At 45.0% G+C, this 25789-nt stretch overlaps 1 protein-coding gene across 3 annotated transcripts in view; it reads right to left on the bottom strand.

Annotated features, from left to right (window-relative positions):
• Window positions 1-25789, bottom strand: part of Tnfrsf11a (TNF receptor superfamily member 11a) — a 67560-nt gene that overhangs the window by 28185 nt on the left and 13586 nt on the right. For 2 of the 3 annotated variants that reach the window (XM_037211021.1, XM_028883384.2), the window contains exons 2-4: window positions 7500-7581; window positions 6056-6181; window positions 1804-1947 (exon numbers count right to left, since the gene is read on the bottom strand). In XM_037211021.1, coding sequence (XP_037066916.1) covers window positions 1804-1947; window positions 6056-6181; window positions 7500-7581 — 352 coding nt within the window. Of the gene's footprint in view, window positions 1-1788; window positions 1948-6055; window positions 6182-7499; window positions 7582-25789 lie in introns of all 3 variants that reach the window. The other variant, XM_028883383.2, reaches the window with a different exon arrangement.

Genomic DNA, 25789 nt, shown 5'->3' with positions numbered 1-25789 from the left:
CACAAAGGTGGTAAATTGGTGGCTAAACCAGGCCCTGTCTAATCTGGGAGCAGAATTTGGTGGGAGCTGACCATGGTAGAGAGTTGACTTTTCTGAGAGCGCATGTGCAGGTGAGTCAGAGTGCTGATGCAGAGGCCCCCGGCATCAGTCAGATACCTCCTTCCACGTGGATTCAAATGAATAACATTTTAGTTTTCCCAGCCCTGTCCGAGTATGCCGGATTTAAAGTCATGTCTTCAACTGAACGCCGGGCCAGCATAAGCAAGCATCTGCTGCACCCTGAAACCTGCTTTGTGACACTTCCGGGAAGCTGGGAGCGTGGAGGGCTCTCAGAAGCGCTTTCACAAGTCGAGAGGATTTCTGCTTCTTTGCTTTCAACAAAGCTGAAGGACACAGTGGAGAGTTCTCAGATGACAGAACATTAAAACTAGCCCCAACTTCACATCACTTTGTGAGCAAGGATGTCACTCAGACTTGCTGGGGTGGGGGGCTGTAAGTGTTCCTCTGCAGCTACTTAATTAACAGCTCAGAAAGTGAACTAGAGTGAACTCTGTGTGCTAACTTGTAACACTGGTGATATAGTCAGCCCAAATATGAACATCAGGGACAATCCTACTCTCAATTCAAGAGCTGTGAACTTTCCTAACTCTGAGAGTTTAAAAAGCATATGTTCTTGTGGTCAATTATATAGTAACGAGCATGATGACAGGTCAGACCGAAAAAAAACCTCATTTCACCCTGTGAACCCAAGTCAATTTAAGCTGTTTCTGTTGCTGTTGTTGTTGAACAGATTTCAAATTAGTCCTTACTCTAATATGAAGGGTTATGAAGCGGTGGTTGGGAACGGCTTTCCAAACAAAGAGAAGGAAGCCCGTGAACGTTCCAACAGCCGGGGTAAGTAGTGTTGGGGAGAAAAGCGCTTCCACAGTCCAGGGACTGGTGTGCGTGGGTGGAGGTCAGAACTCGGGTGTCTGTCTTCAGGGGCTTTTGTGTTCTTAGTCCAAGTCTCTCGGGAGCCTGAAGCTTCGCCTGGGTTAGCTGGCCAGCCTGCTCTGGGAATCCACGTGTCCTGGCTCCCCCTCTTGCCGAAGCTAGGATTAGCTTTTAAATGTGGGTTCTTGGTATCGCGCTTAGGTTCTCAAGCTTATGAAGCACCATGCACTTTATAGGACAGAGACATCTCCCCAGCCCTCCATTGCCTGCTTTCAAAGTGTTATTGCAGCTATTATTCCTCGAGAGGTAAGTCTTTAGAAACTCTTTAAATTTGAAATGAATATCTGTAGCTATCAATTTACAATGTGTCCAGAGGTGCGTGCCCCCTTCTAAGAGGCTGCAAGCTTTTTAGTGCCTTAGCATTACACTGTTTGTTACTTAGTGGGGACCCTCGGGTTTCAGAGACCGAGGCCCATTGCCACCAAGAGGACGGAGGGGTAAGGGAATTTGGGATGACTGTCCATGTGCTGTTGAAGCTGGGCTAAACTGGTTTTTAGTCCACTCTGAGGTTCCTCAGAGCCAGCTGGGCTCCCTGGAGCACCCTTGACACAGTCATGACAAAGGGCAGGGGTTAATGGCAGGGCTCTGTAGGAGAGTGCACGCGCGCGGGCACACACACACACACACACACACACACACACACACACACGTGCGCGCGCACACACACACGCACACGCACGCGCGCGCACACGCACACGCAAACACTCACACGCACACACACACGCACACATGCACACGCACACGCACACACACACACGCACACATGCACACGCACACGCACACGCACACACGTACGCATGGGTGCCGTACAGGGATGCTGGGCTCCGAAGCCTGGCGCACACTCCGTGTTGCGGCGGCAGCACTCGCAGTCCGGGTTCCAGTGGTAGCCGGACGTGCAGGCGCAGCGCCGGGGGGCCGTGCGGTTGCCAGGGTCCACCGCCACCAGGGCCTTGCCTGCGGGAGACAAGATCAGCGTCAGCGGCCAGCCAGGGGCAGGAGACACAGACGCATTGCCCACCCAGAGCACGGTTCCCACCCAGCTCCAACTGCCCGCAGGGCAGCCAGCTGCATCTGGCCGCCAACAGGGTGACTCACTGGGTTTGAGGAACTCCAGAGTTCCTTCCTGTACTTCCTTGTTGGTAGGGAACCGTCCAGCACACCCTTTTTCCCCTATAATCAGGAGCTGTGTGGGCTCTCTAGAGTTTTGTGTTAGTAGGTTTAATTATTTGTGGAATTGCACAGCTGTTCGCAGCTGCTTGATGCTGTTTATTTGTTTGTTTGTTTATTGCAAATTCAGATGCCACACAAACTGTTAAGCAAAGTTTAGAAAGACCTAGAGGAGTTTCTGGGGGTGTGAGTCCATTCTGAGGTCCTGAACGGCTCTGGGGTGCTCAGCCAGGAGGACAAAGCACAGAAGCAGGCAGCAGTCTGTCTGTCCTACGGGTCAGAGTCACAGACACACACACACACACACACACACACACACACACACACCTCTTCCCAATAGATGGAAAGAGCTTGCCTTCTTACTCTAATTTCCCAGCTTCTCTCATTTTTTTGAATATGGGAACTTAATTATATAGTAAACTGAGTGTCCAGCAGGCACAATCATTCTTGTTGCGCAGAGTCACATGAATTTCCTTGTTCACTACAATTTCTACTGACACTGGAAGTGTATTCGCAGTCATTCCTGGACATGGGTTGGAGTCATTCTACACAGGGGCCTCTGCGTCCGGGTCTCAGCTTTCATACAGAGTGATTTCCTTCCTCCTTCTCTCTGCCCCCCACCTTCCAGTATAGTACTGGGGATTGAAACGACAACTCATGCCTTCCAGTAAAGCATTCTCCCATGGAGCTGGGTTCCCAGCCTAAATGCCTGTTCTTGCTGCAGTCTGTCCAATGCACTTTTCTCATTTTTGTGTTCTTATTTGGCGATGTCCTTATTTTAAATGGCCCCACGTGTAGTGCCGTCTTGTGTTCTACACACAAGAAGGCAGTGATGTGCCCTGCCCAGAAAACGTGTGTATTATAAAGTCTGTGTAAGTTTGAGTAGTGTGCTGAGCCAACAAAGCCTATGTAGCGAACAGTGAAACACACAGGACAAGGGGGTACGCGGATGTGAGAAAGGCCTCTGTGCAGGGGCTCATAGGTGTCTATGCCGGGATTCTCTTAGGAGCAGTGAGTGATTCCAGACTCACAAACACAATGGTTGTGGTGACTTCATAGAATACAGCTACTGCAAACAAGGAAACTCAGTTGTACAGGTGTGCACACACAGGTGACATGAAGTCATAACTGCGTTTACATAGTCCAGGCGGCTTACTGGTTAAGAGCTCATGGTTTCCTTGCAGAGTATGAGTTCTATTCCAGGTATCCACAGCCTGCAGCTCATTCCTGCCTCTAACTCTAGCTCCAGGGGATTTTGTAGCATGAATCTTCAAAGTTCTTATTAATAAAATCAAACCTGAGGCCAGTTATTGGGGTGAAATGCTGGAAGATCAGAGAGACAGAACAGGCCACAGCTTCTTCACCTGGCCAATTCCTCAGGTGGTCTTGTTTCCTCAGACTGGAAGCTTCTCAGTCCTCATCCAAATGAATCTCAGTCAGCTGAACTGTGCTGCTCAAAGCCTAAAAGCTTAACCAGCCAAATGCTTCTAGTTTCTGGTCCTCATGCCTTATATACCTTTCTGCTTTCTACCATCACTCCCTGGGATTAAAGGCTCGCTTTCTGGGATTAAAGGCCTGAGTCACCATGCTTGGCTGTATCCTTGAACAGATGTATTTCTGCCTCTGGAATGCTGGGATTAAAGGCGTGTGCTACCGCTGCCTATCCTCTATGTTTAATATTGTGGCTGTCTTGTTCTCTGACCCCAGAAAAGTGTATTAGGGTCCACAATATTTGGGGGAACACAATACCACCATAGGATTTGGCCTTTTTTTTTTTTTTTTGCCTCCTTGGGCACCTGCACACATGTACATACCACCCCCTATCCACATACACATAATTAAGAATAAAATGGATCTTTAAAAGGTAACAAACAAAAATGGGGAAAAGCACCCTGTGAATGCTGAAAGGCCCCATCTCATCTGGATCTTCTACATGGCTCTCGTACCTTAACTTCCAAGGGGAAAAGAGACAGGGAAAAACCAAACCAGTGTCTCCCTTCGCTGTCTCAAGTTAGAGCCAACTAAGAAGGGACATTCCCGTTTTTATGCTTTTTAGACCCAAGCATGAGCCCCATCCGCCCTTGTGCCCACTGCCGAGACCCTTGCAGCACAAGGGCAGCTGTGCAGAAGCATGGATGCAGTACCTACAAGCACACAGGAGCACACACCACTTTCCTGCAGAATACTACAGGATCCTGTGCAAGTGTAAGCTGGGGGGTGAGGGGGGCGGCCACAGTTTCAGAACAATCTGATGTGTTCAGTGTTCAGCTTTAATTTTGGCAGTAGACAGAATGAATCCTTATTTCCAACAGACAGCAATGAGTCAAGGTCATCACAGGAAATAAAAAGACTTGATCAGATGCTTGTGCTCAGTGGAGTTTCCGCAGTACTTTCTCCAGCCTAAAATCTTCCAGCTGTCTCAAACACTTAGAAGAACGACGGTGTTCAGAACTGCTTATTTCCAGGCTTTGCTCGATTAGGCATGTCCTCCGAGGATTAAGTCACTAATAATGGTGCCCCTTAGCACCAGCACTAAATACAATGCCCCACCAGGGGACAGAGAGATGGCTCAGAGGTTAAGAACACTTGCTGCTTTTACAGAGGACCCAAGTTCAGTTCTCACTGCCCTCATCAGAGGGATCTGTTGTTCTCTTCTGATCTTCTTGGGTGCAATGTGTGCGTGTGCGCGCGCGTGTGTGTGTGTGTAAGAACAGCCTGGTCTCACCTCAGAGTGGTGTGATAATCTGACCACCTACAGTGTCTGCAACAAACTGCAGCACCTCAGACACAACCGAATTCATGAATTCACCTTGTTGATGCAAATGCTGGGGAGGGGCAGACGGGCAGAGGGTCGGAGGCGGAGGGTCGGAGGGGCGGAGACAGGAAGATGGAGGCCAGGCTACATAGGAAGCCTCTATTTCTAAAAAATCAAGAGTTTGGGGATGTCGCTCAGTGGTAATGTGTAGGCCTTGGAGTTGATCCCCAGAACTGGGGAAAAAATATCCAACCCATACTTATCACAGCAAATATTACAAAAATAAAATTCCCACTCTTATTTATCTGCACTATACTATGGATGAGATCCTAGCCAAAATAAACCAGGATTCTATCAGCCTTCACAATTTAATGTGCAGTACAAGAAATACCAAGGAAAGACTATATATATAAATGACACCCAGGGGATGTGATCATTAAATCCACACCAGAAGCTCCACCAGAGGAACATGGGGATGCTTTAGAACATGGAAAACAGAGAGAAAAAGAATCTCTTAGGGATTCCATGAGACATATTTATGTCTTGATTCCTAAACATAAGCTATATTTTTAAAACTGGAGTTGCGCATGGAGATAGATTTCTGTAATTTCAGTAGTGAGTTCCAGGCCAACCTGAACTACAGAGTGAGATCCTGTCTCAAAACAAGTATGTATTATTATCCTGCTCCCCTTCCCAAAATTATGGCAGCCTGGCGAAGCAATAAACTGCAACAATAAAACATTTACTATTTAGGGGAAAGTTTATGAGTCAAAAGATCAGTTTGAGTCCTGTTTCTCATCTGTTAATCCTGGGGAAGTCAGTCTCAGTCTCAATTTCTCTATCTTTAAAATGGGACAAGTACAGGATTAATTGACACAGACACACTGAACACTGTGGCAACATTTTGTCAATGGTAAGATGTGTTCACAATTAAAGTACAACGCCTATCCTGGAACAGAAAGATGAAAAATTTTAACCTGAGACACTGGAGACGTAAAACTATGAGCAGAACCTTTCCCTACCACGTTCAAAGGAAATGCAGCAGGCTTATTTAACACGCTTCTATGGGACAAATGTAAGGAACAAAAGCTGGATGGTGCGTCTGCACACCCCTGTGACCTGTGTCAGCGTGTGACCCACCTGCATCACAGACTTTATGCAGCAAGCATTTATCTTCTTCGTTCCAGCTGTCCAAGTACTCATCTGGGCCACAGGGCAGACACACACTGTCAGAGGTGGGAGTGCACTTAGAAGACAGGTATCTTCCTTAAACGGAGAAGACAAGGAGCCAATCAAAACCAAAACCATGACAACAAATGTGCTGATCAAAACCAAACAACAAAGCTGGGCATGGTAGTGCACACCTTTAATCCCAGCACTGGGAGGCAGAGGCAGACGGGTCTCTGAGATCCCGGCCAGCCTGGTCTAAGGAACAAGTTCCAGGGCAGCCAGGGCTACACAGAGAAATTCTATCTCAAAAAAACAAACAAAAAGAAAAAAAACAAAAACAACAACAACAACAAAAAAATGAGACAAGAGCAGACGCTGAGCACGTGTGAGGCTCCGGGTTAAACCCCCAGCACTGAGTAAAGAAATAAACAGCAATCTGCTGGGCTGGTTTACTAAGACAGTGCAATTCGTGAGCTGGAGAGATGAGGGCACTCCGGGCGGTGAGCAGCACCTGGGCTCCTCAGGCCTCTCCCTGCTGGCTGAAATTCCTGCCCCGGGTTTGCTGTGCCTACTGTTGCTCCGCCCACGTTCGCTATGACGACGGTGGTCTCTGTTTGTCTAAAGAAACAACCAATCCACCATCTTTTGCACTCCCAGACTCTGCTGACTGAGAAGAAGAACTCAGGAATTAAGCTGTGCCCTGTGGGACTTGAGGGGTTTGCTGGAATGGGCCAAGGGAAGATGAGGGCTGAGGTAGAGGACTGGTCTTTTCCCCTCCCACCTTCACCATGGGTAACTGGCTCACTGTGTTCTATTTGCACTATCAGCTAATAGCTAGTTTACCAGGCATTATACACGGACACGCTTGCACGCATGTGTGCACATATACACGTGCACTTGATAAAAACGTTGGCTCTGTGTCCCGTACATTCAAGAGCTATGTGTAACTGAAACATCCAAAAGACCGTAGTTATAAAGTAAGCCAGCTTCTGCTGCCCCTCCAAGAGAGTGAGGACCCAGCGAGCTGGGACTCCACACGTGGGGGAGACGGTGGGCAGCCCCCTTTGTGTTCTCTGGCTGGCACATGGGAGAAGGTCTGTCAAGGGTTAAGCAATTCCAGTTTGGTTATTCCAAAATAAGATTTCTGTGCACATATTTTCAAGGGTCAGTTACACTTCATGTTTTACTAGGATGTGATTTTAGGAAACCTTGATGTCTCAGGACAAAAAAAGGATCAGTTTCTGAAATTGCCTTTGATTCATAGGTGATGACATCTATTGAGGGAAAGCGGTCTGTCTTCTGAGTGGCAAACATTATTACATACCACTATCATGAAGGGTCTATGAATTTCTTCCTTCATCTCTTGTAACAGAAAAGAAAGAAAGAAAGCTAGAAAGCCTGAGGTGCAGGGTACCTGGTTCACATTTGCTGCAGCACCGTCCAAGGTGCTCATAATGCCTCTCGCGGGTGCACGGAGGAGCGACCTGGAGGGTCACCTGAAAAGAAAAGTGACATCAGGAAGATACTGCACACAAATTATTCCTGGACAGCACAAACGGTGAATGGCTGGGCTGGAGAGATTGCTCAGTGGTTAGGGCTTTGCTGCCAAGGCCGACAACATATGAAAAAAGAGAGAACCAACCTCCAAAGTCTGTCCTCTGACCCCCACATGAGTTCACAAACACACAAAACAAGTTAACATAAGGAAAATGAATTGTCAAGTTGTACTTCTACAAAGTATATGAAAATACTATAAGATGCTCATGCTACCACCTTCTACATTTTCACTTTCCTAGGCTAGCCCATTTCCCCTAAGGATACATAAAACCAACCTTTTAGCACAGGGCTTGACCTGCTTAGACAGTTAAAACACTTTCAGTGACATAGAGTGGTAGGGAGAATTAAAGGGAATTTCCATGTGTAAAGAGAAGGTGAAATTTTCTGCATGAAAGACACTTAAGAAGTTGGCTCCAACCCATCCCACCTCATCACCCTCCCTGTGGCCAGCCCCCACCCCCCAAACTCCAGCAGTCTCCATAGACCCAGGTACAGTCCACAACAGTCAGAAGAACAGCACTGCCTCCCCTGGACTCCATATTCTGGTCTTCAACTTTGGAAGAAGACTTCAGCTTTATCAGAGGCCAGGCTGGATCTATGGGCCCAAGGCCCCCCAAAACCCTGGTGGAGACACTCTACTGGACCTGAAGACTGGCCAGTCACCACTTAGGCTAGAAGACCAGAGAAGAAACAGAAAACAAAGGAACAAAACACCCATCCAGCAAAGACAAGCACAGGAATCAACACCTAGACCTATAATCATCCCACATCCAGATGCCTAAACACCAGTGTAAGAACACAATCAATAAAAGAAAGGGCAATATGGCATCACCAGAACCCAGCTATCCTATAACAGCAAGACCCAAACATTCCAACACAGCTGAAGCACAAGAAAATAAATTTAAAAATAACTTTATGAAGATGATAGAGTCCTTAAAGAATGAAATGAAATGAAAAATCTCTTAATAAAATTGAAGAAAGGACAAACAAAAAACAAACAAAAAAAATGGAAGAAATCAAAGAATGCCAAGAAAGACAAGGGAAAAAATAATAAACAGGTTCAAGACTTGAAAATGGAAATAGAAGCAATAAAGAAAACAAAAAGCAAGGGAATTCTGGAAATGGAAAATCTAGGAAAGCAAACAGGAACTACATATGCAAACATTACCAACTGAATACGAGATGGAAGAGAGAATCTCGGGTATTTAAGATATGATAGAGGTAATAGATTCATCAGTCAAAGAAAATGTTAAATCTAAAAAATTCCTAACACAAAACATCCAGGAAACCCAGGGCACTAGGAAAAGACCAAACCTAAGAAAAATAGGAATAGAAGAAGGAGAAGAATCACAACTCAAAGATTGAGAAAATATACTCAACAAATCATAGAAGAAAAATTTCCCAACCTAAAGAAGGAAACAAGAAGCTTAGAGAACACCAAATAGACTGGACCAGAAAAAAACTCCCCTCACCACATCATAATCAAAACACTAAACATACAGAATAAAAAAAAATATTAAAAGCTGCAAAGGAAAAAGGTCAAGTAACATATAAAGGCAGATCTATTAGGATTATACCCGACTTCTCAATGAAGACTGTAAAAGACAGAAGGGCCTGAACAGCTGTCTTGCAGATACTAAGAGACCACAGATACCAACCCAGACTCTATACCTAGCAAAATTTCAATCATAGTAGATGAAGAAAAGAAGATATTTCATGATAAAGTCAAATTTAAACAATACCTGTCCACAAATCCAGTCCTACAGAAGGTACTAGAAGGAAAACTCCAACCCAAGGAAGTTAGCTGCACCCATGAAAACAGAGGCAATAGATAATCTCAGCAAAACCCAAAGGAAGAAAACACACACACACACAACCACCACCACCAACAACAACAAAAATAACAGGAATTAAAAATCACCGGTCATTTAAAAATCTCTCAATATCAATGGACTCAATTTGCCAATAAAAAGACATAGGCTAACAGAATGAATACAAATACAGGATCCATCCTTCTGCTGCATAAAAGAAACACACCTCAATATCTAAGACAGACATTACTTCAGAGTAAAGGGTTGGAAAAAAGATTTTCCAATCAAACAGACCTAAGAAGCAAGGTGGTGTAGCTATCCTAATATCTGACAAAATAGACTTGAAACAAAAATTAATCAAAGGGATGGAGAAGGATATTTCATATTCATCAAAAGAAAAATACACCAAGATGATGTCTCAATTCTGAACATACATGCCCCAAATACAAGGGCACCCACATTTGTAAAAGGAACATTACTAAGGCTTAAATCACACATCAAACCTCACACACTATAAGTGGGAGACTTCAACATCCCTCTCTCTCCACTGGACAGGTCTGCCAGACAGAACCTTAACAGAGAAATAAGGGAATTAACAGACATTATGACTCAAATGGACCTACCAGACATCTATAGAACATTTCACCCAAACACAAAAGAATATATCCTCTTCTCAGCACCTCAAAGAACCTTCTCCAAAATTGACCACATATTTGGTCATAAAGCAAGTCTCAAAAGATACAAAAAAAAAAAAAAATGGAATAACCCTCAGATCTAATTGGATCACCATGGATTAAAGTTAAAATTCAACAACAACAGAAACTGCAAAAAGCCTACAAGTTCATGGAAAATGATTAACTCTCAATAAATCACCACTGGGTCAATGAAAAAATAAAGAAAGAAATTAAAGCCTTCCTAGAATCCAATGAAAATGAATGCACAACACATCCAAACTTATGGGACACTATGAAAGCAGTGGTAAGAGGAAAGTTCATAGCTCTAAGTGCCTGCATAAAGAAGTTGGAGAAATCTCACACTAGTGACTTAACAACACACCTGAAAGCCCTAGAACAAAAAGAAGCAAACTCACCTAGGAGGAATAGAAGCCAGGAAATAATCAATCTGAGGACTGAAATCAATACAATAGAAACAAAGAGAACAATACAAAGATTCAATGAAACAAAGTTGGTTCTTTGAAAAAATTAACAAGATAAACAAAACCTATCCAAACTAACCAAAGGGCAGAAAGATAATATCTAAATTAACAAAATCAGAAATGAAAAGGGAGAAATAACAACAGACAATGAGGAATCCAGAGAATCATCAGGTCATACTTCAAAAACCTGTACTCCACAAAATTGGAAAATCAAAAAAAAGAAAAGGACAAATTTCTTGATAGATACCACATACCAGAGTTAAATCAAGACCAGACAAACAATTTAAATAGACCTATAACCCCTAAGGAAAAAGAAGTAGTTATTAAAAGTCTCCCAACCAAAAAAAAGGCCCAGAGCCAGGTGGTTTCACTGCATAATTCTGACAATACTCTTCAAATCATCCCACTAAATAGAAACAGAAGGAACACTGCCAAATTCTGTTTATGAGGTCAGTCACCCTGATACCCAAACCACACAAAGACTCAACAAAGAAATACAATTACAGACCAATTTTCCTCATGAACATTGATGGAAAAATAATCAATAAAATATTGGCAAACCGAATCAAAGAATACATCAAAAAGATCAAGTAGGCTTCATCCCAGAGATGCAGGGATGGTTCAACATATGAAAACCTGTCAATTAAAGCCACCATTTAAACAAATTGAAAGAAAAAAAAACTCATATTCATCTCATTAGTTGCTGAAAAAGGCTTTGACAAAATTTAACACTCCTTCATGATAAACGTCTTGGAGAGATCAGGAATACAAGGAACATACCTAAACATAAATTCAATGTACAGCAAGCCTATAGCCAACAGCAAATTAAATAGAAACTCAAAGCAATTCCACTAAAATCAGGAACAAGACAAGGCTGTCCACTCTCCCCATATTTATTCAATATAGTACTTGAAGGTCTAGCTAGAGCAATAAGACAACAAAAGGAGATCAAAGGGATAGAAATTGGAAAGCAAGAAGTCAAACTTTCACTATTTGCAGATGATATTCTACTATAGATGAACAATCCCCAAAATTCTACCAGAGAACTCCTACAGCTGATAAACACCTTTAGTGAAGTGGCTGGATACAAGATTAAAAGAAAAAAATCAGTAGCCTTCCACTAAATAAAGGATATATGGGCTGAGAAAGAAATCAGGGAAATAACATCCTTTACAATAGCCACAAATAATATAAAATATCTTGGTATAATTAAGTAAGCAAGTGAAAGACCTGTATGACAAGAACTTCAAGTCTTTGAAGAAAGAAACTGCAGAAGATATCAGACGATGGAAAGATCTTCCATGCTCATGGATAGGTAGGATTAACATGGTAAAAATGGCCATCTTACCAAGAGCAATCTACAGATTCAAAGTAATCCCCATTAAAATTCCATTCTAAATGTAATTCTTTACAGGCCTTAAAAGAACAATACTCAACTTCATATGGAAAAAAATAAACCCAGGATAGCCAAAATAATCCTATATAATAAAAGAACTTCTGGAGGTATCACCATCCCTGATTTCAAGCATGAATACAGAGCTTGAATACAGAGTAATAAAAAATGCATGGTATTGGCATAAAAACAGTTTGATCAATGAAAGTGAAATGAAGACCCAGACATAAATCCACACACCTATGGACAACTTATTTTTTACAAGAAATCCAAAATTATACAATGGGGAAAAGACAGCATCTTCAACAAATGGTGCTGTCACAACTTGATGTCAGCACATAGAAGAATGCAAATAGATCCACATCACCCTGCACAAAACTCAAGTCCAAGTGCATCAATGACCTCAACATAAATCCGCTTATACTGAACCTGATAGAAGAGAAAGTGAAAAATAGCTCTGAATGCATTGGCACAGGAGGCAGCTTACTGGACAGAACACTAGTAGTGCAGACACTAAGATCAACAATTACTAAATGGGACCTCATGAAACTGAAAAGCTTCTGTAGGGCAAAGGACACTGTCAATAGGACAAAACAGTAGCCTACAGAATGGGAAAAGATCTTCACCAACCCCACACCAATCTGACAGAGGGCTGATCTCCCAAATATATAAAGAACTCAAGAAACTAGAAATCAAAACACCAAATAACACAATTAAAAAATAGGGTTATAGAGCTAAACAGAGAATTCTCGACAGAAGAATCTCAAATGGCTGAGGAACACTTAAAGAAATGTTCAACATCTTTAGCCATCAGGAAAATGCAAATCAAAATGACTCTGACATTCCATCTTATACCTGTCAGATAAAAAACATAAATGACAGTTTATGTTGGAGAGGATGTGGAGTAAGGGGAACATTCTTCCACTGCTGGTGGGAGTGCAAACTTGTACAGCCACTTTGGAAATCAATATGGTGATTTCTCAAAATCCAGCTATATCACCCTTGTGCATATACCCAAAAAATGCTCAATCATACAAGGACACTTGCATAACTATGTTCATACCAGATTTATTTGTATAGCCAGAACCTGGAAACAACCTAGATGCCCCTCAACCAAAGAATGGATAAATAAAATGTGGTACATTTACACATGGAGTATCATTCAAAACAATGACATCAGGAAATCTGAAGGCAAATGGATGGAACTAGAAAAAAAAATCATCCTGAGTGAGGTAACCCAGACCCAGAAGACAAACACGGAAAGTACTCACTCATAAGTGGATATTATCTATAAAGCAAAGGATAAACATGCCACAATACACAGACCTAGAGAAGCTAGGTAACAAGGAAGGCCCAAGGGGGGATGCATGGATCTCCTGGGGAAGGGGAAATAGAAGAGATCTTGTGGGTGGACAGGAGGTGGGTGGACATGGGAACATAAGGGATCTAGTTAGCGCATGGATGGAGGAGGAGAGTACTGAATGAGATGACTGGAAACGGGCCATTTCGGGGTCAGGTAGAAACCTGGTGCAAGGGGAACTCCCAGGAATCTACAAGGATAAGCAATGGTGGATATGTAACCTGACTGGCCATCTCCTATTACCAGGTGGGCCTTCCTATGGAGAGATTGGGATGACAACCCAGCCACACAACCTTTGACTTGCAGTCTGTCCTGCCTATGGGTGTGTGGGATGCTGAGGGAGGTTAGAGTGGCGTGGATATTGTGGGAGTAGCCAACCAATGACTGGTCCAGCCAGAGACCCATACCCTGAGAGTGAGTCCTCTCCTGACACTACCTGGAGTGCCAGGACCCAGAGGCTGAACGGCCCAGAGACCTAAGATAGAACTAAACATGATTGGGAAGAGAAAAAAAAATGTCAATGTAATGATGCCTAATGATATACTGCTATACTTACAGATTGGTGACTACCTCAATTTATCAGTAGAGAGGCTTCATCCAGTAACTAATGAAAACAGATGAAGAGACCCACAGGCAAACATTAGGCTGAGCTCAGGGAATCTTGCTGAAGAGAGGTAGAAAGGAATTTACGAGCTAGGGGGGTCAAGGTCATCACAAGGGAACCCACAGAAACAACTAACCTGGACTCATAGGAGCTCACAGACTTTGGACCGACCGCTAGGGAGCCTGCATGGGACTGAAGGTAGGCCCTCTACATATGTGTGACTGTTATGTAGCTTGGTCTATATGTGGGGCTCCTAGCAGTGGGAACAGGTGCTGTCCCTAATGCTTTGGCTGGCTTTTAGGAACCTATTCCTCATACTGTGTTGCCTTGCCCAGCCTTAATAAAAAGGGAGGAGCTCAATCCTACTGCAACTTGATATACCTCGCTTTGTTGATACCCATGGGAGGCCTGTCCCTTTCAGAAGAGAAATGGAAGAGTGGGTTGGGGGAATGAGGCAGCGGGGAGGTGGAGGAGGGAGGGGGAGACCAGGAGGGAGGATGTAAAATAAATGAATAAGCCGGGCGGTGGTGGCGGTGCACACCTTTAATCCCAGCACTCGGGAGGCAGAACCAGGCGGATCTCTGTGAGTTCGAGGCCAGCCTGGGCTACCAAGTGAGTTCCAGGAAAGGTGCAAAGCTACACAGAGAAACCCTGTCTCGAAAAACCAAAAATAAAATAAAAATAAATGAATAAATGTAATTTATTTAAAAAAAAGAAGTGGGCCCCACGTCTCCCGTGTCAGTGGGGACCCCACGTCTCCCGTGTCAGTGGGGACCCCACGTCTCCTGTGTCAGTGGGGACCCCACGTCTCCCGTGTCAGTGGGGATCTGCTCCATGAACTCATACAGGAATGTAATCAGCCGATCACATGGTTAAGCCAGGGGGTTCACTGTTGTAAGCTTCCTACAACAGTTAGAGGATGTTTAACCTTCCAGATGCTTACCTTCCAGAATGCCAAAACACTTAAAAAGTTGAAGCAGCAAAGACTTGGAGGCACTCTGAGGGTTAAGCCTGACCGCCTGCTGCCTGGTGGAGTCCAGCCAAGCTGCTTGCACATTCAGAGAGCTTGTCTCTCTTCCAAGCTTAATGACTTAAACTGAAATACTCCCTTCATGCTTATGCTGTTGCCCAGACGTGGTGCTGTTCGGGGAGTTTGTGCAAACTTGGGGAGTCAGGGCCTAGTTGGTAGAAGTCCATCACCAGCGCAGCCTCTGAAGGTTCTCATTCACTTTCTGCTTCCTGGTCTGCTGATGTAAACACCCTGTCACATGCTTCTGCCTCCATGAACTGCCCTCTCTGCCGTGATGGTGTGATCCCTCTGAAGCCATGGGCCAAAATGAGTCCTTCTTCCTTTGGGTTGTTTCTCTCAGGCAGTGTGCTCATAAAAAAAATAAATTTGACTCATACATGCTCCAAATCAGCATGATTCTAACACAACACAAAATGGCCATGTTCTCTACGATCACCACAGTCTTGGAGCTGTCTCCTTTGACTTTCTCAGTGTGAGAGAGAAGGCAGCAACACACAGTGACAAGCAGTCACGTGAGAAGGAAAGCTGAAGAGCCAGAGTTGAACAGATGCCCACACTGCATGTGCACCACGTGGTGTACTTCCTGCCCGCTCCAGATAAGTTGTGGAGTTTAGACTTCAAGGTTAAATACACGCTTGGGCAGGTGCTATGGAGGCAGATGAGCCTGACCTTAGCAGAGGAAGGCCAGGGACAGTGAGCTCAGGACATGGACACCAGTCAGATTAGGACGTAGATACTGGGAACTGGAGGGAGGGAGGCAGACCGGTCAAGCACAACTTTGTAAACAAGGTGATCTTAGACACAGAACGGTCTAAGAGGTGAGGACCTATGAGACCGTTAGGATGAACAGAGTCAGTGTTAGAAGAGGAAAAGTGGGAGACAAGCCTGGCAAGAGATGCCCCTCATGCAGCAGTGGTACAACTGCCATGGACGCAACCCTCCATGGTCTGACTGATTAGAGAACACAGGCTTTAGGGAGAACCCACAATTTTGCATTGTTAAATGGACATGTGTTTAAAACTTTCTTCTAAACATTCACTTGTGTTGTTTTGGTTTTTTCAAGACGGTTTCTTTGTGTAGCCTTGGCTGTCCTGGAACTCACTCTGTAGATCAGGCTGGCCTTGAACTCAGAGATCTGCCTGCTTCTGTCTCTCAAGTATTGGGATTAAAAGCATGTGCCACCACCACCCAGCCTAAACTTTCCTGTTTATACCCCTAGATTTGGACTGCTCTCAGCCTTCCTCAGAGAAGCATCTTATTGCAAAAGACAACAGCTAATAAAGAGACTCATACCTGGTTGCAATATCAAGATTAAGGGATGAGAGGAAATACTCAGCTCTAAATGGGATATCTATGTCACCCCTTCCAAGGATCAGGGGACATCATAGAAAATGTGGGGGAAGAGGGACAGACATGAAAGAGCCAGAGAATGAGGAGGTATGTTGCAAAAGACGTCTTCTGGACATGATGTGGCCATCTCACTCATGAACTCACTGTAGCTGTGGCTGCCCACACAAGACCTGCAGAAGACTGGGCCTGGCAAAGGTTTGTCAGGGGAAGGGAAGAGCTTGTGAGGCCCCCTCCCTCCCTGAGAGTCAATGGTGGCTAGAGAAGAGAATCACTTTCTTTAAGGGTGTAGTCACTGTTAAGGTGCCCATGTTCTAGTAACTTCCTGTGTATGTCCATGCAGGCAACTGTAATGAAACTTAGTGGGTCACATACACAAAGAAATGCATGAACGTAGGTGCTTGTTAGGAAAAATCAAGTGTTCTGTGCGGCAGGGAGGGTGGATGAAAGGGGATATTGATGGAGTAAAGATGGCTGAAATCCATTATGCATGTGCATGAAACGATTAGAGAATTTTTAAAAAGAATGGGAGATAAGAACAAAGACAGTTATCCTTGGTCAAGATTAAAATCAAGGAGAGTTTATCTGCCTTTAAGTCAGCTTAGAAGAAAAATGTGAAGGTCATAAGACTTGGAAGGCCTGATCTTAATGCCTCAATTATGAAAGAAGTTTTGTAAGGACTTCTGGCCTGGCATGTGGAACCAGGGAACAGAGTGGCTGGGCTCCAGAGGAAGTCCCTCCCATGCAGTTACTAGAAGAACTGTGAGAAGATAGCTGTACATGGACCTGCTTCTTGGACCTGGCTATCACTCTCCTGGCTGTAAGGTTCTATGAGCTGGGTGTCCCCACACATTCGCCTGCTGATGGGTCCTCAGGGAGCACACAGCAAGCCCAGCAGAGCCTAGCAGGAACAGCTGAGAAGAGATCTCCACAGTTCTCCGTGGGCCCCCCTTGTTCTCTCTTCTCTCATAGGATTCCATTTCCCTGGAGGCAGCTGTGGTTCTTTTCTGGTCTCAGTGGCCCTTGTAAGGGAGACAAGCAGAGGCAAATAGCAAAAGTGGATGTGGCTGATGCAGACTTCATCTGACAGGATTTGTCTGAGCCTAAGGATGTGAACACTCGTGAGCACGGATGACAAAGACAGCTGTGTGGGCGGCCTGCACTTCAGACAACAAATGTTATCAATAGCTTCTGACCCATTAAGAAAGCAGCAATGGTGTCTGCCAGATAAGCACACACTGCCTGGGTGACACTCACAGAAAGGTACTTTTTAGGGGAATTTGACAGAAGAGCTGAAGTAACTGCTCAGAAGCACTGTGCCCTTGCAGCCTGGGCTTTGGGCCACTGAGCATCATCCAGCCGAATACGTGGAGAACTTGATTCCACATCCAGGAGGTAACTGATTATCTCTGCAGCCAGGCCCAGGTCCAGCTCAGGCTTTATCCCTCCCCACTCACACACACAAATCACCGCTCTCCGAGGCCCCTACCTGACACAGATCTTTACAAGTTATTCCTTCAAACCCATTTCTCCTCCCTAGCACTTGCCTTTCTACAGCTCTGTATCCACAGAGTTCCTCTCAAAACTGAGGTATCACATAATTCTCACATCATAAACACAACCATTTAAAGACTACCAGACATGATTTTAGTATATCCCCATAGGCATATAGGCATCACTGCTGTCCAGTCCTAGAACATGTTTTTCCAATGTAGCCCTAGCTAGCCTGGAACCTGCTATCAGGCTGGCCTTTAATTCAGAGATTTGCCTGCCTCTTCCTCCTGAGTATTTGGATTAAAGGTGTGCACTACTTCACCCAGCTAACCTGACACACTTTTGTTTTTATTTATTGGTGTGTGTGTGTGTGTGTGTGTGTGTGTGTGTGTGTGTGTGTGTTTTGTGTACAAGTGACTTCCCGTTAAACACCTGGGTCCCTGCTCTACCTGCTGTGGCCTCTCCTTTTGCCTACAGGACTCTATTTCTGACCTCACCATCTGACCACTGGCTGCCCTGCCCATCAGCAGTAGGCAAGAGTCCACCCACCCACTCAGGACCCCTCCGACCAGCCCTACCCTTCTCTCCAGCTGTCCAGGACCAGGGCAGGACTTAAGTACTCCTGGTAGCCAAGTGGCAGCTATTGTTACTGGTTGTGATGGATGCTACTGAAGTCATAGATTGATAAAAGCATTTTCCTGATGAAGTGTGATTTGAGGAAGCCCCCAGGGAATGGTAGGCAAGTGGCTGCTGATGTTAACAGCCTGACACAACTATATCTTCCTCAGGTACAATGGCCGGCCTTGGGAAGTAACTTCTCCCAGATGGCCCTAGAGCCAGAGCTTTAGGAGCTCAGCTGTTTTCACGAAGCTGATCAACCCTGACTACATGTGAAATGCGTGTTCCTTGAGGAGGGATACAGTCTTGTGTGTGATGGAGTGAAGAGATGCATCTAACGGCTTGGTTAACAGTCTCCTCCCACTTCTGCTCACCTATGGCCCCCCACCCCCAACATAGCCAGTGTTTGTTGGTTTTGGGCACACCCTTCTGGAAGTCAAGAAGAACAGTGACTCATTTGAGAGATGAGGCACATCAGAATCACTGCCTTAGGGACCAAGTCTGTTTGCAGTGAGTTGTATTGGGGGTATTTGGGGGGAATATAAACTGACCTGTCATTCTTAGAAATCTAAAAAAAAAAAAACCAAAAACTCCAAACTACCAGGCAGTGTATTGAGAAGGCCTTACTACATTTTAATTAATAAGCTAGAAAATTCTATTTGGTTCACAAATAAACATCTACTAACCTTAAAAAAAAATTCTGGCCCTGACTTCACAAGAAATATTAGAGTCTACCAAACCTCTCCACATGGGGCCTCCCATGGCAAGGTGGTGAGTTGTGCTTAGCGTTTCCTGTCTTGTTCCCATGTCTTTTTTGGTTTGTATGCTTTCGTTTCAGAGCAGACAGGCCAGTATTTGGCTTAACCACTGACAGAATCTTCTAGAAGAAATATGTCCACAGTCTGTACAAGGCTTGGGAAAAGATAATAAATTATAATTAAGTTTTTTTGGGGCCACAAGGTGTAAAGGTGGTTGTTGCCAAGCCTGACAACTTGAGTTTGATTTCCAGGACCCATGTGGAAGAAAGAGAACTAACTCTTGCAAGTTGTCCTCTCTCTCTCTCTCTCTCTCTCTCTCTCTCTCTCTCTCTCTCTCTCACACACACACACACACACACACACACACACACACACACACACAGGCATACATACACACTAAAGAAGTATAATAAACATTTTCTATAAATCTCTGTAGATCTATGTTCCTCTGAAGAAATGTGTTTCTGTCTCCGAACCAGGGGGACCTCTGTGTAGAGTCCTGAAGAAAAGCTGTCTGTACTGTAGGGGAGGTCATGATGTGTACTAAAACTGCTTTCCTGCTCCAGTGAGAATTAGCACTGGTACAGAACAATGCAGGAGCTCTCTGTCAAGTCAGGGGAAAAGAACCTTGTCCAGGACCAACAGGGGCTTTCCATAGAGTGTATTTTATAAAATGTCATCGTCCGTGACTGTATTTGAGAGTTGGTCATAATTTGGTCATAATTTCAGAAAGGATGGCATCAAATTTCTAAATGTTATAGTAGAAGTAAATCTTGCGGGGTTTTTTTGGTGAGAAACTATTAAGAAAGCAACACTTTGCTTCATAGTCCTCCTGGCCTTGTGGGGGGTAGGGGGTGGGGGTGGGGGGAGCCTTTCATAGGCTGGTGAGGGTCCATGCCCAGAACCAACACAAAGGTGGCGGGAAAAGCCTGACACCACAGATTTGTCCTCTGAATTCCATGCCTGAGCAATGAACCCTTCACATCATACACACAAAAATAATAAATAAAAGTTTTTAAAAAATCCTCTCTAGGCACTCCTGGGAACAGAATACAAAGCAGTCTCTAGTGGCTGCACCCAGACACTGTGAGAATCCCCGGTAGGAATGGCTCACTCCGAGAAAGGGCTTTTCTCTGAACCACCCAGTCCCTAGAAGTAAACAAAACAACACAACCTACAAACAAATGCTGTTGCTTCTTTGTTTGAGACAGGGTCCTTTTAGCCCTGACTAGTCTGGAACTCACTATGTAGACTAGGCTGGCTTCGAACTCACGGAGCTCTGCCTGCCTCTGCTCCCCACATGGTGAGAAGAACAACAAACAAATGAGGAACGTCCTCATTCCTTTTCTCCCCTCCACCTGCTGAGGAGACAGCAGTTCTATTGATGAGCCAGCACACAGACCCTCCAACTGAGACGGTCAGTGTGGCCTTCTGGGATTGCCTCCTCCTCAGCTGCTTCCTCTCGAAGCTTCCACCGGCCTCCTCTAGGTTATGTAGCTTTCTGGTTTGCTGCTGTGTTTGCCTGATTGTTCTGTGCAGTGCTGAGGATGGAACCCCGCCTCTGGAAGGTCAGACAGGCGCTCATCAACAGGCTCCATCCAGCCCTGATTTGGTCTGCGGGTGGAAGGATGGACCCCACCATCGTGTTTCCTGGTTAAATGTTCTCAAAAGGAAATGGAAAAAGCACTGGGGTCTTTGTAGCCCAGAAGTCAGATAGGATCAGTTTTTCCAGGAAAAAAAAAAAACAAAACCTGAAACACTGGCGGACGTCAAGCTTGACCAGATGAAATGGAGAGACTGTGGCTGGAGAATTCACAATGGAGCAGGGGCATGGTGACTGAGGCCTGGTCAGAGGGTCTCCAAGGGCAGACTTGGTGGTTCTTGGAATGGGACTTTCAGTTTAGTCTGGACAGAACAACACCCGGTGTTACATTTCTATAATTCGAGGATCAAAAAGCCAAAAACTAAGAAAAAAAAAAAACCTCTAAATGTGCACAGCACATCATGCTGCACTGAGTCAGGTGCAATAAATAATCCATGGCAGTGACTGTCCAGAAATGGAAAGCCCTCTCCAGTAAATGGTGGGAACAGGATTGCTTAACAGCTGTCATGTTAGACCTGATTGCCACAGAGGGGTGTTTCCTTACTCACCTGAGCAGAACTAGCAGGTATAAATTACCTCCACCCACCCCCTCCGAGAGGACAAAGCGTAGGAAAGAAAAGGCCTGACAGTCCCATGCGCTTGCTTCCTTTAACAGGGTCCCAGCAGACAGGGGCTGCAGACAGGATTCAGGAGCACACCGGGCTGTGACCTGCCTCCCCGAGATCCTCAGAAGTGGCTTGAATCACTTCTGTAGTTTTGAGCCTGGGGTTCAGTGAGTTACGCGAGTACTTGGGTGTGGGTGAGAGATTACCTAGTACATCTGCTGATAAAGCTGCTGCTAGATTCTATCTGCCCTTGCTCTTGTTAAGTAGGACATTGATTGAGTTATGACCAGATGCCCGTCTAGACATTCTCACTTTAAATAAACCGTTTAAGTCCATTTTCAGTCTTACAGATGTGGAGAAAATAGAAGACTCACTTTTCTTTTGTACAAACAAAAACTGCATTTCACATTTCCAAAGAGCATTGAAGAGGCGTCCATTGAAACCATGCCATGAACCTAAGACACCGTGAGGACAGGAAGCATTTGGAGATCACTAGTGCACCCCATGTACCGCTCTGCGAGTGTTGCGCCCACCTGAGAGACCACCGTGTTACAGAGTCCTTTGGGAACATGGAGCCCCAGGTTATACCAGCTGGTGCAGGGGAGAAACCACAGAAAAGCGGATTCAGAAAGAGAGAGCTGGGCTGACTGGCACAGTGGTGGGAGTGCGCTTGCCTAACGCTACAAACCTGGCTTCCATCCACAGTACGACAAACACCAAAGCAATCGAGAACTGAACTGCTCCCAGAGTATTCAAATATAATCCATTTCAAATAAGCACATTTCTACACACAGCTAGCTCTTGGATGACAATCTCCTACCCGAGGGTAACTCACGTATTTGTGTTAAGTACAATATGAAAAGATAGGTTTAGTGTGCTTGATGGTTGTGAAGAGGGTCATGACCCTCACAAACCCTGTAATTACCCTGATCCTAAAAGACTTGGGCACTTGGAAATGCCTTTGAGGAATGTGTGTCCAGGGCTGACTTTCAAGACTCCAGCTTGAAGGTGTTGCATCCCAGCTGGGCAGCTCCTACTGTCGGCACTGACCCTAAAGGTGAACCCCCCCCCACACACACACACACCATTCTGTAGAGGGCCTGGGCACTCTTTACACACTTTTTCTGCAGTAACAGGAAAAGGCCGTTTTGTTGTTATGGTTGCTTTGTTTTTGTTTTTGTTTTCATTTAATTTTGTTTTTCCTGTCTGAGGTTGGTCTCATCTGGGTCTAACCAGAGATCACCCTCTCTTAAAATTTGTTACCATCACGCCATCAAAGGCGTCTGTGCTGAGCTCCCAGTGTTGACTGGAATTGTGATTAAGTAACAGGCCTGTCTCTGCCCTCCCAAAACATTTAGCACCAGACAGACACTGGCACAAGGGCAGAAAAGAAAGCTAGTATAGAGCCTTCACAATAGCCAGACACTGCAAAGGTCCCCAAGTTCAGTTCCACTAAGGGTACAAGGGGAAGGAGGAGAAGCATGGTCCAGGCACCTGATTGGAATCCAAACCTTCCCTGGTACGCAAGTGCTGGAAGCCAGAGGACAGAAGTGGATGCTGATGGAGAACTCACAGAAGAGGCCTGTCACCCTGGACGGGGAGAGGAAGGGCTGGGGCAGAGGGAAGAAGGAGAAGGAAAGAAGAATGAGATGAGGCACAGAAGACAGACACAGGGCTTAGCCTGGACCAGAGAGCTCTCACCCGGGGAAGAGAATGCACAGGCTACTCCAGGGAGGGGCAGCAAAGGCAACATGTTGGGGAGGGAGAGTCTCCTCTTTCAAGTGATTCCATGAATCACAGGGTAAAGGCTGCTGGGACGCAGCAGGCAGGAGGAAGGTGGCCAGTCCTCCCGGACAAGTGGAACTGGGATCACGAGCTCCAACAGAGAGGACGGCTGGACAGAGCAAACATTGTAATGGTTCCTCCCACTGTGAAGTGCAGGAGTCGGCTCTTCATGTTTGCCCATCCGTTGGCGTCACTACTTATAAAGACGGGTCACTACTCTCTTGACCCTAAGAAAACCCTACAAAATCATGCAAATACCATGAATCTTCACGTTCACGTTAAGAACACCCATGAAACTGCTCAGACTGTCAAGGGTATGGTTATCTGAAAAGCCACCAAAAATCTGTAAGGTGTGACTTAAAAAAATTAATGTGTAGCTAGGCATGGTGGCGCATGCCTTTAATCCCATCACTTGGGAGGCAGAGTCAGGTGGATCTCTGTGAGTTCCAGGCCAGCCTGGTCTACAACGTGAGTTCCAGGCCAGCCTGGTCTACAACGTGAGTTCCAGGATGGCCAAAGCTACTTAAAAGCAAAGTGTGTCGATCCGGTGTTAACAATGGTGGAGCTGGGAGGTGTGACCACACAAAGCAGTGAGGTTAGACACAGGGCTGCTGGCCCCAAAAGCATGCTGAATTGCTGCACATGTTTAAGAATGCAGAGAATGACACGGAACTTAAAGGTTTAGAGGTCGATTCTGCAGTCACTACGGCGGGATTGACCCACCCGTGCCCCCCCCCCACAGTGAGACAATCCTACTGGAAAGGAACACGTGTTCCTAAGCCAGGAGACAGGGTTTCACAGAAGAAAAATACATTCCCGAGAAACTGGAAAAACAAAAAAGGCATGGGAATAAACTCAGCATAAAGTAAATGCAAATAAAGTTTTTTTAAAAGTTTATCACGATGAAATAAATTATTTGAATTGTCATTTTTAACCATTTGAAGTGCACAGTTATTGTCACAAATTATAACCCCAATAGTGTGCAACTATTACTTTTGACTTTTCCCAGAATATTCTCATCTTCCCGAACAGAACCACTGTAACCATAAAGTAACGCTTCCTCATTCCTTTTCTACCTGCCTCGGAACATCTGGCTGACCTCCATAGAAGTGGAAACACACAATGTCTGTCCTTTTGTGTGTGGCTTGTGTCACTCAGCATATTTTCAAGGCTTGTCCACATTGTATCATGTATGTAATTTCATGTTAGTGACTGAATAATATTCTACCAAATGGATATACCACATTCTGTTTACCTACCTATCTGCTGATGGATATTTGAGCTGTTTCTACACTTTGGCTATAGTCAGCAACGCTCTGAAGAACAATGGCACACAAGTATAGTCCAGTGTGTTTGAAATCTTTTGGGAGTATACCTGGACGTCACGTCGTGATTCTCGGTTTAGATTTCTGAAGAGTTCCCACAGGGACTATCCCACTTTACATCACACCAGCAAGGTTCAACAGTTCCAGTTTCCCCACGGCTTCAACGATTTGTTTTTGTTATCTTCTGCTATTGTTTTATAACAGCCATATGTGTTGTTCTGGTCTGCTTTTGTTATTATGATAAACACCATGATCAAAAGCAACTTGGGGGAGGAAGGGAGTTTATTTCAGCTTTTAGCTCCTGAAGTCACAGTCTATCATCAAGAGAAGCCAAGGCAGGCACTCAAGGCAGAGAAGAATAATGCTGTTTACGGCTTGCTCTCTGGCTCACCCACAAGCTTATCCTCTGCTGCCTTTGTCATGCAGCCCGGCAGCTTAGAGATGGTGTCACCCATGGCGGCACTTAATCACCAGTCAAAACAATCCCTCACAGACACAGTCACAGACAACCTAATCCAGCCAATTCTTCTGTTGAGGCTCTCCTCCCCAGCTGACTCCAGATCGTGTAAATTAGACAATAAAACTAAGCAGCACCACCCACGCTTTGTCAGCTTGACACACATGCACATCACTGTTAACTACACCTTTCCTTTTGTGACCTCAAGACCTCATGCTGATATCCAAATACAAATGCAACACAACTTTGGAAGTCTCACAGTCTTTAAAAAATTCAACATTTAGAAATGTCTAAAAATCTCTTTAAGAATCCAAAGTCTCTCATTTGAGGGCTTCTTAAAATTAAAAAACAAATCAAAACAAACAAATCACATGCTTTCTTATTCTAAAATGGAAAAAAAAAAAGGCATAAAAATGATTAGATTTAAGCAAAACCATAATCCAGCAGTGTAAACTAAAACTCCAACATCTGGAACTCACTCATGACCTTCTGGGCTGCAAAGGGCAGATGCCTCAGTTCTCCACCACTTCCTACTGCAGGACACACAGCTTGGCTCACAGGCTCAGCTCTGCTCTACTCCATCCACCATCCTTAGCAGATAGCCCATGATCCTGGCGTCTTCAGTATCCTGGGGTCTCCACTATGGCCAAGGCTGCACCTTCACCAGAGGCCTCCCCTTCTCTCTCTTCATTGACAGTGTATCAGGAATGTATGCTTTTGACTTTAGATCATACTAGCTGTTGCCATCACCCTGCATATCACAGGCAAGTCGGGTCTTTTTCATTACCAGGCTAGGAATCA

Source organism: Peromyscus leucopus, chromosome 15, assembly GCF_004664715.2.
Source record: "Peromyscus leucopus breed LL Stock chromosome 15, UCI_PerLeu_2.1, whole genome shotgun sequence".
In the NCBI taxonomy this organism is placed as follows: domain Eukaryota; kingdom Metazoa; phylum Chordata; class Mammalia; order Rodentia; family Cricetidae; genus Peromyscus; species Peromyscus leucopus.
The sequence above is the reverse complement of the archived record's forward strand: the minus strand, read 5'-3'. Positions and strand labels throughout refer to the sequence as shown.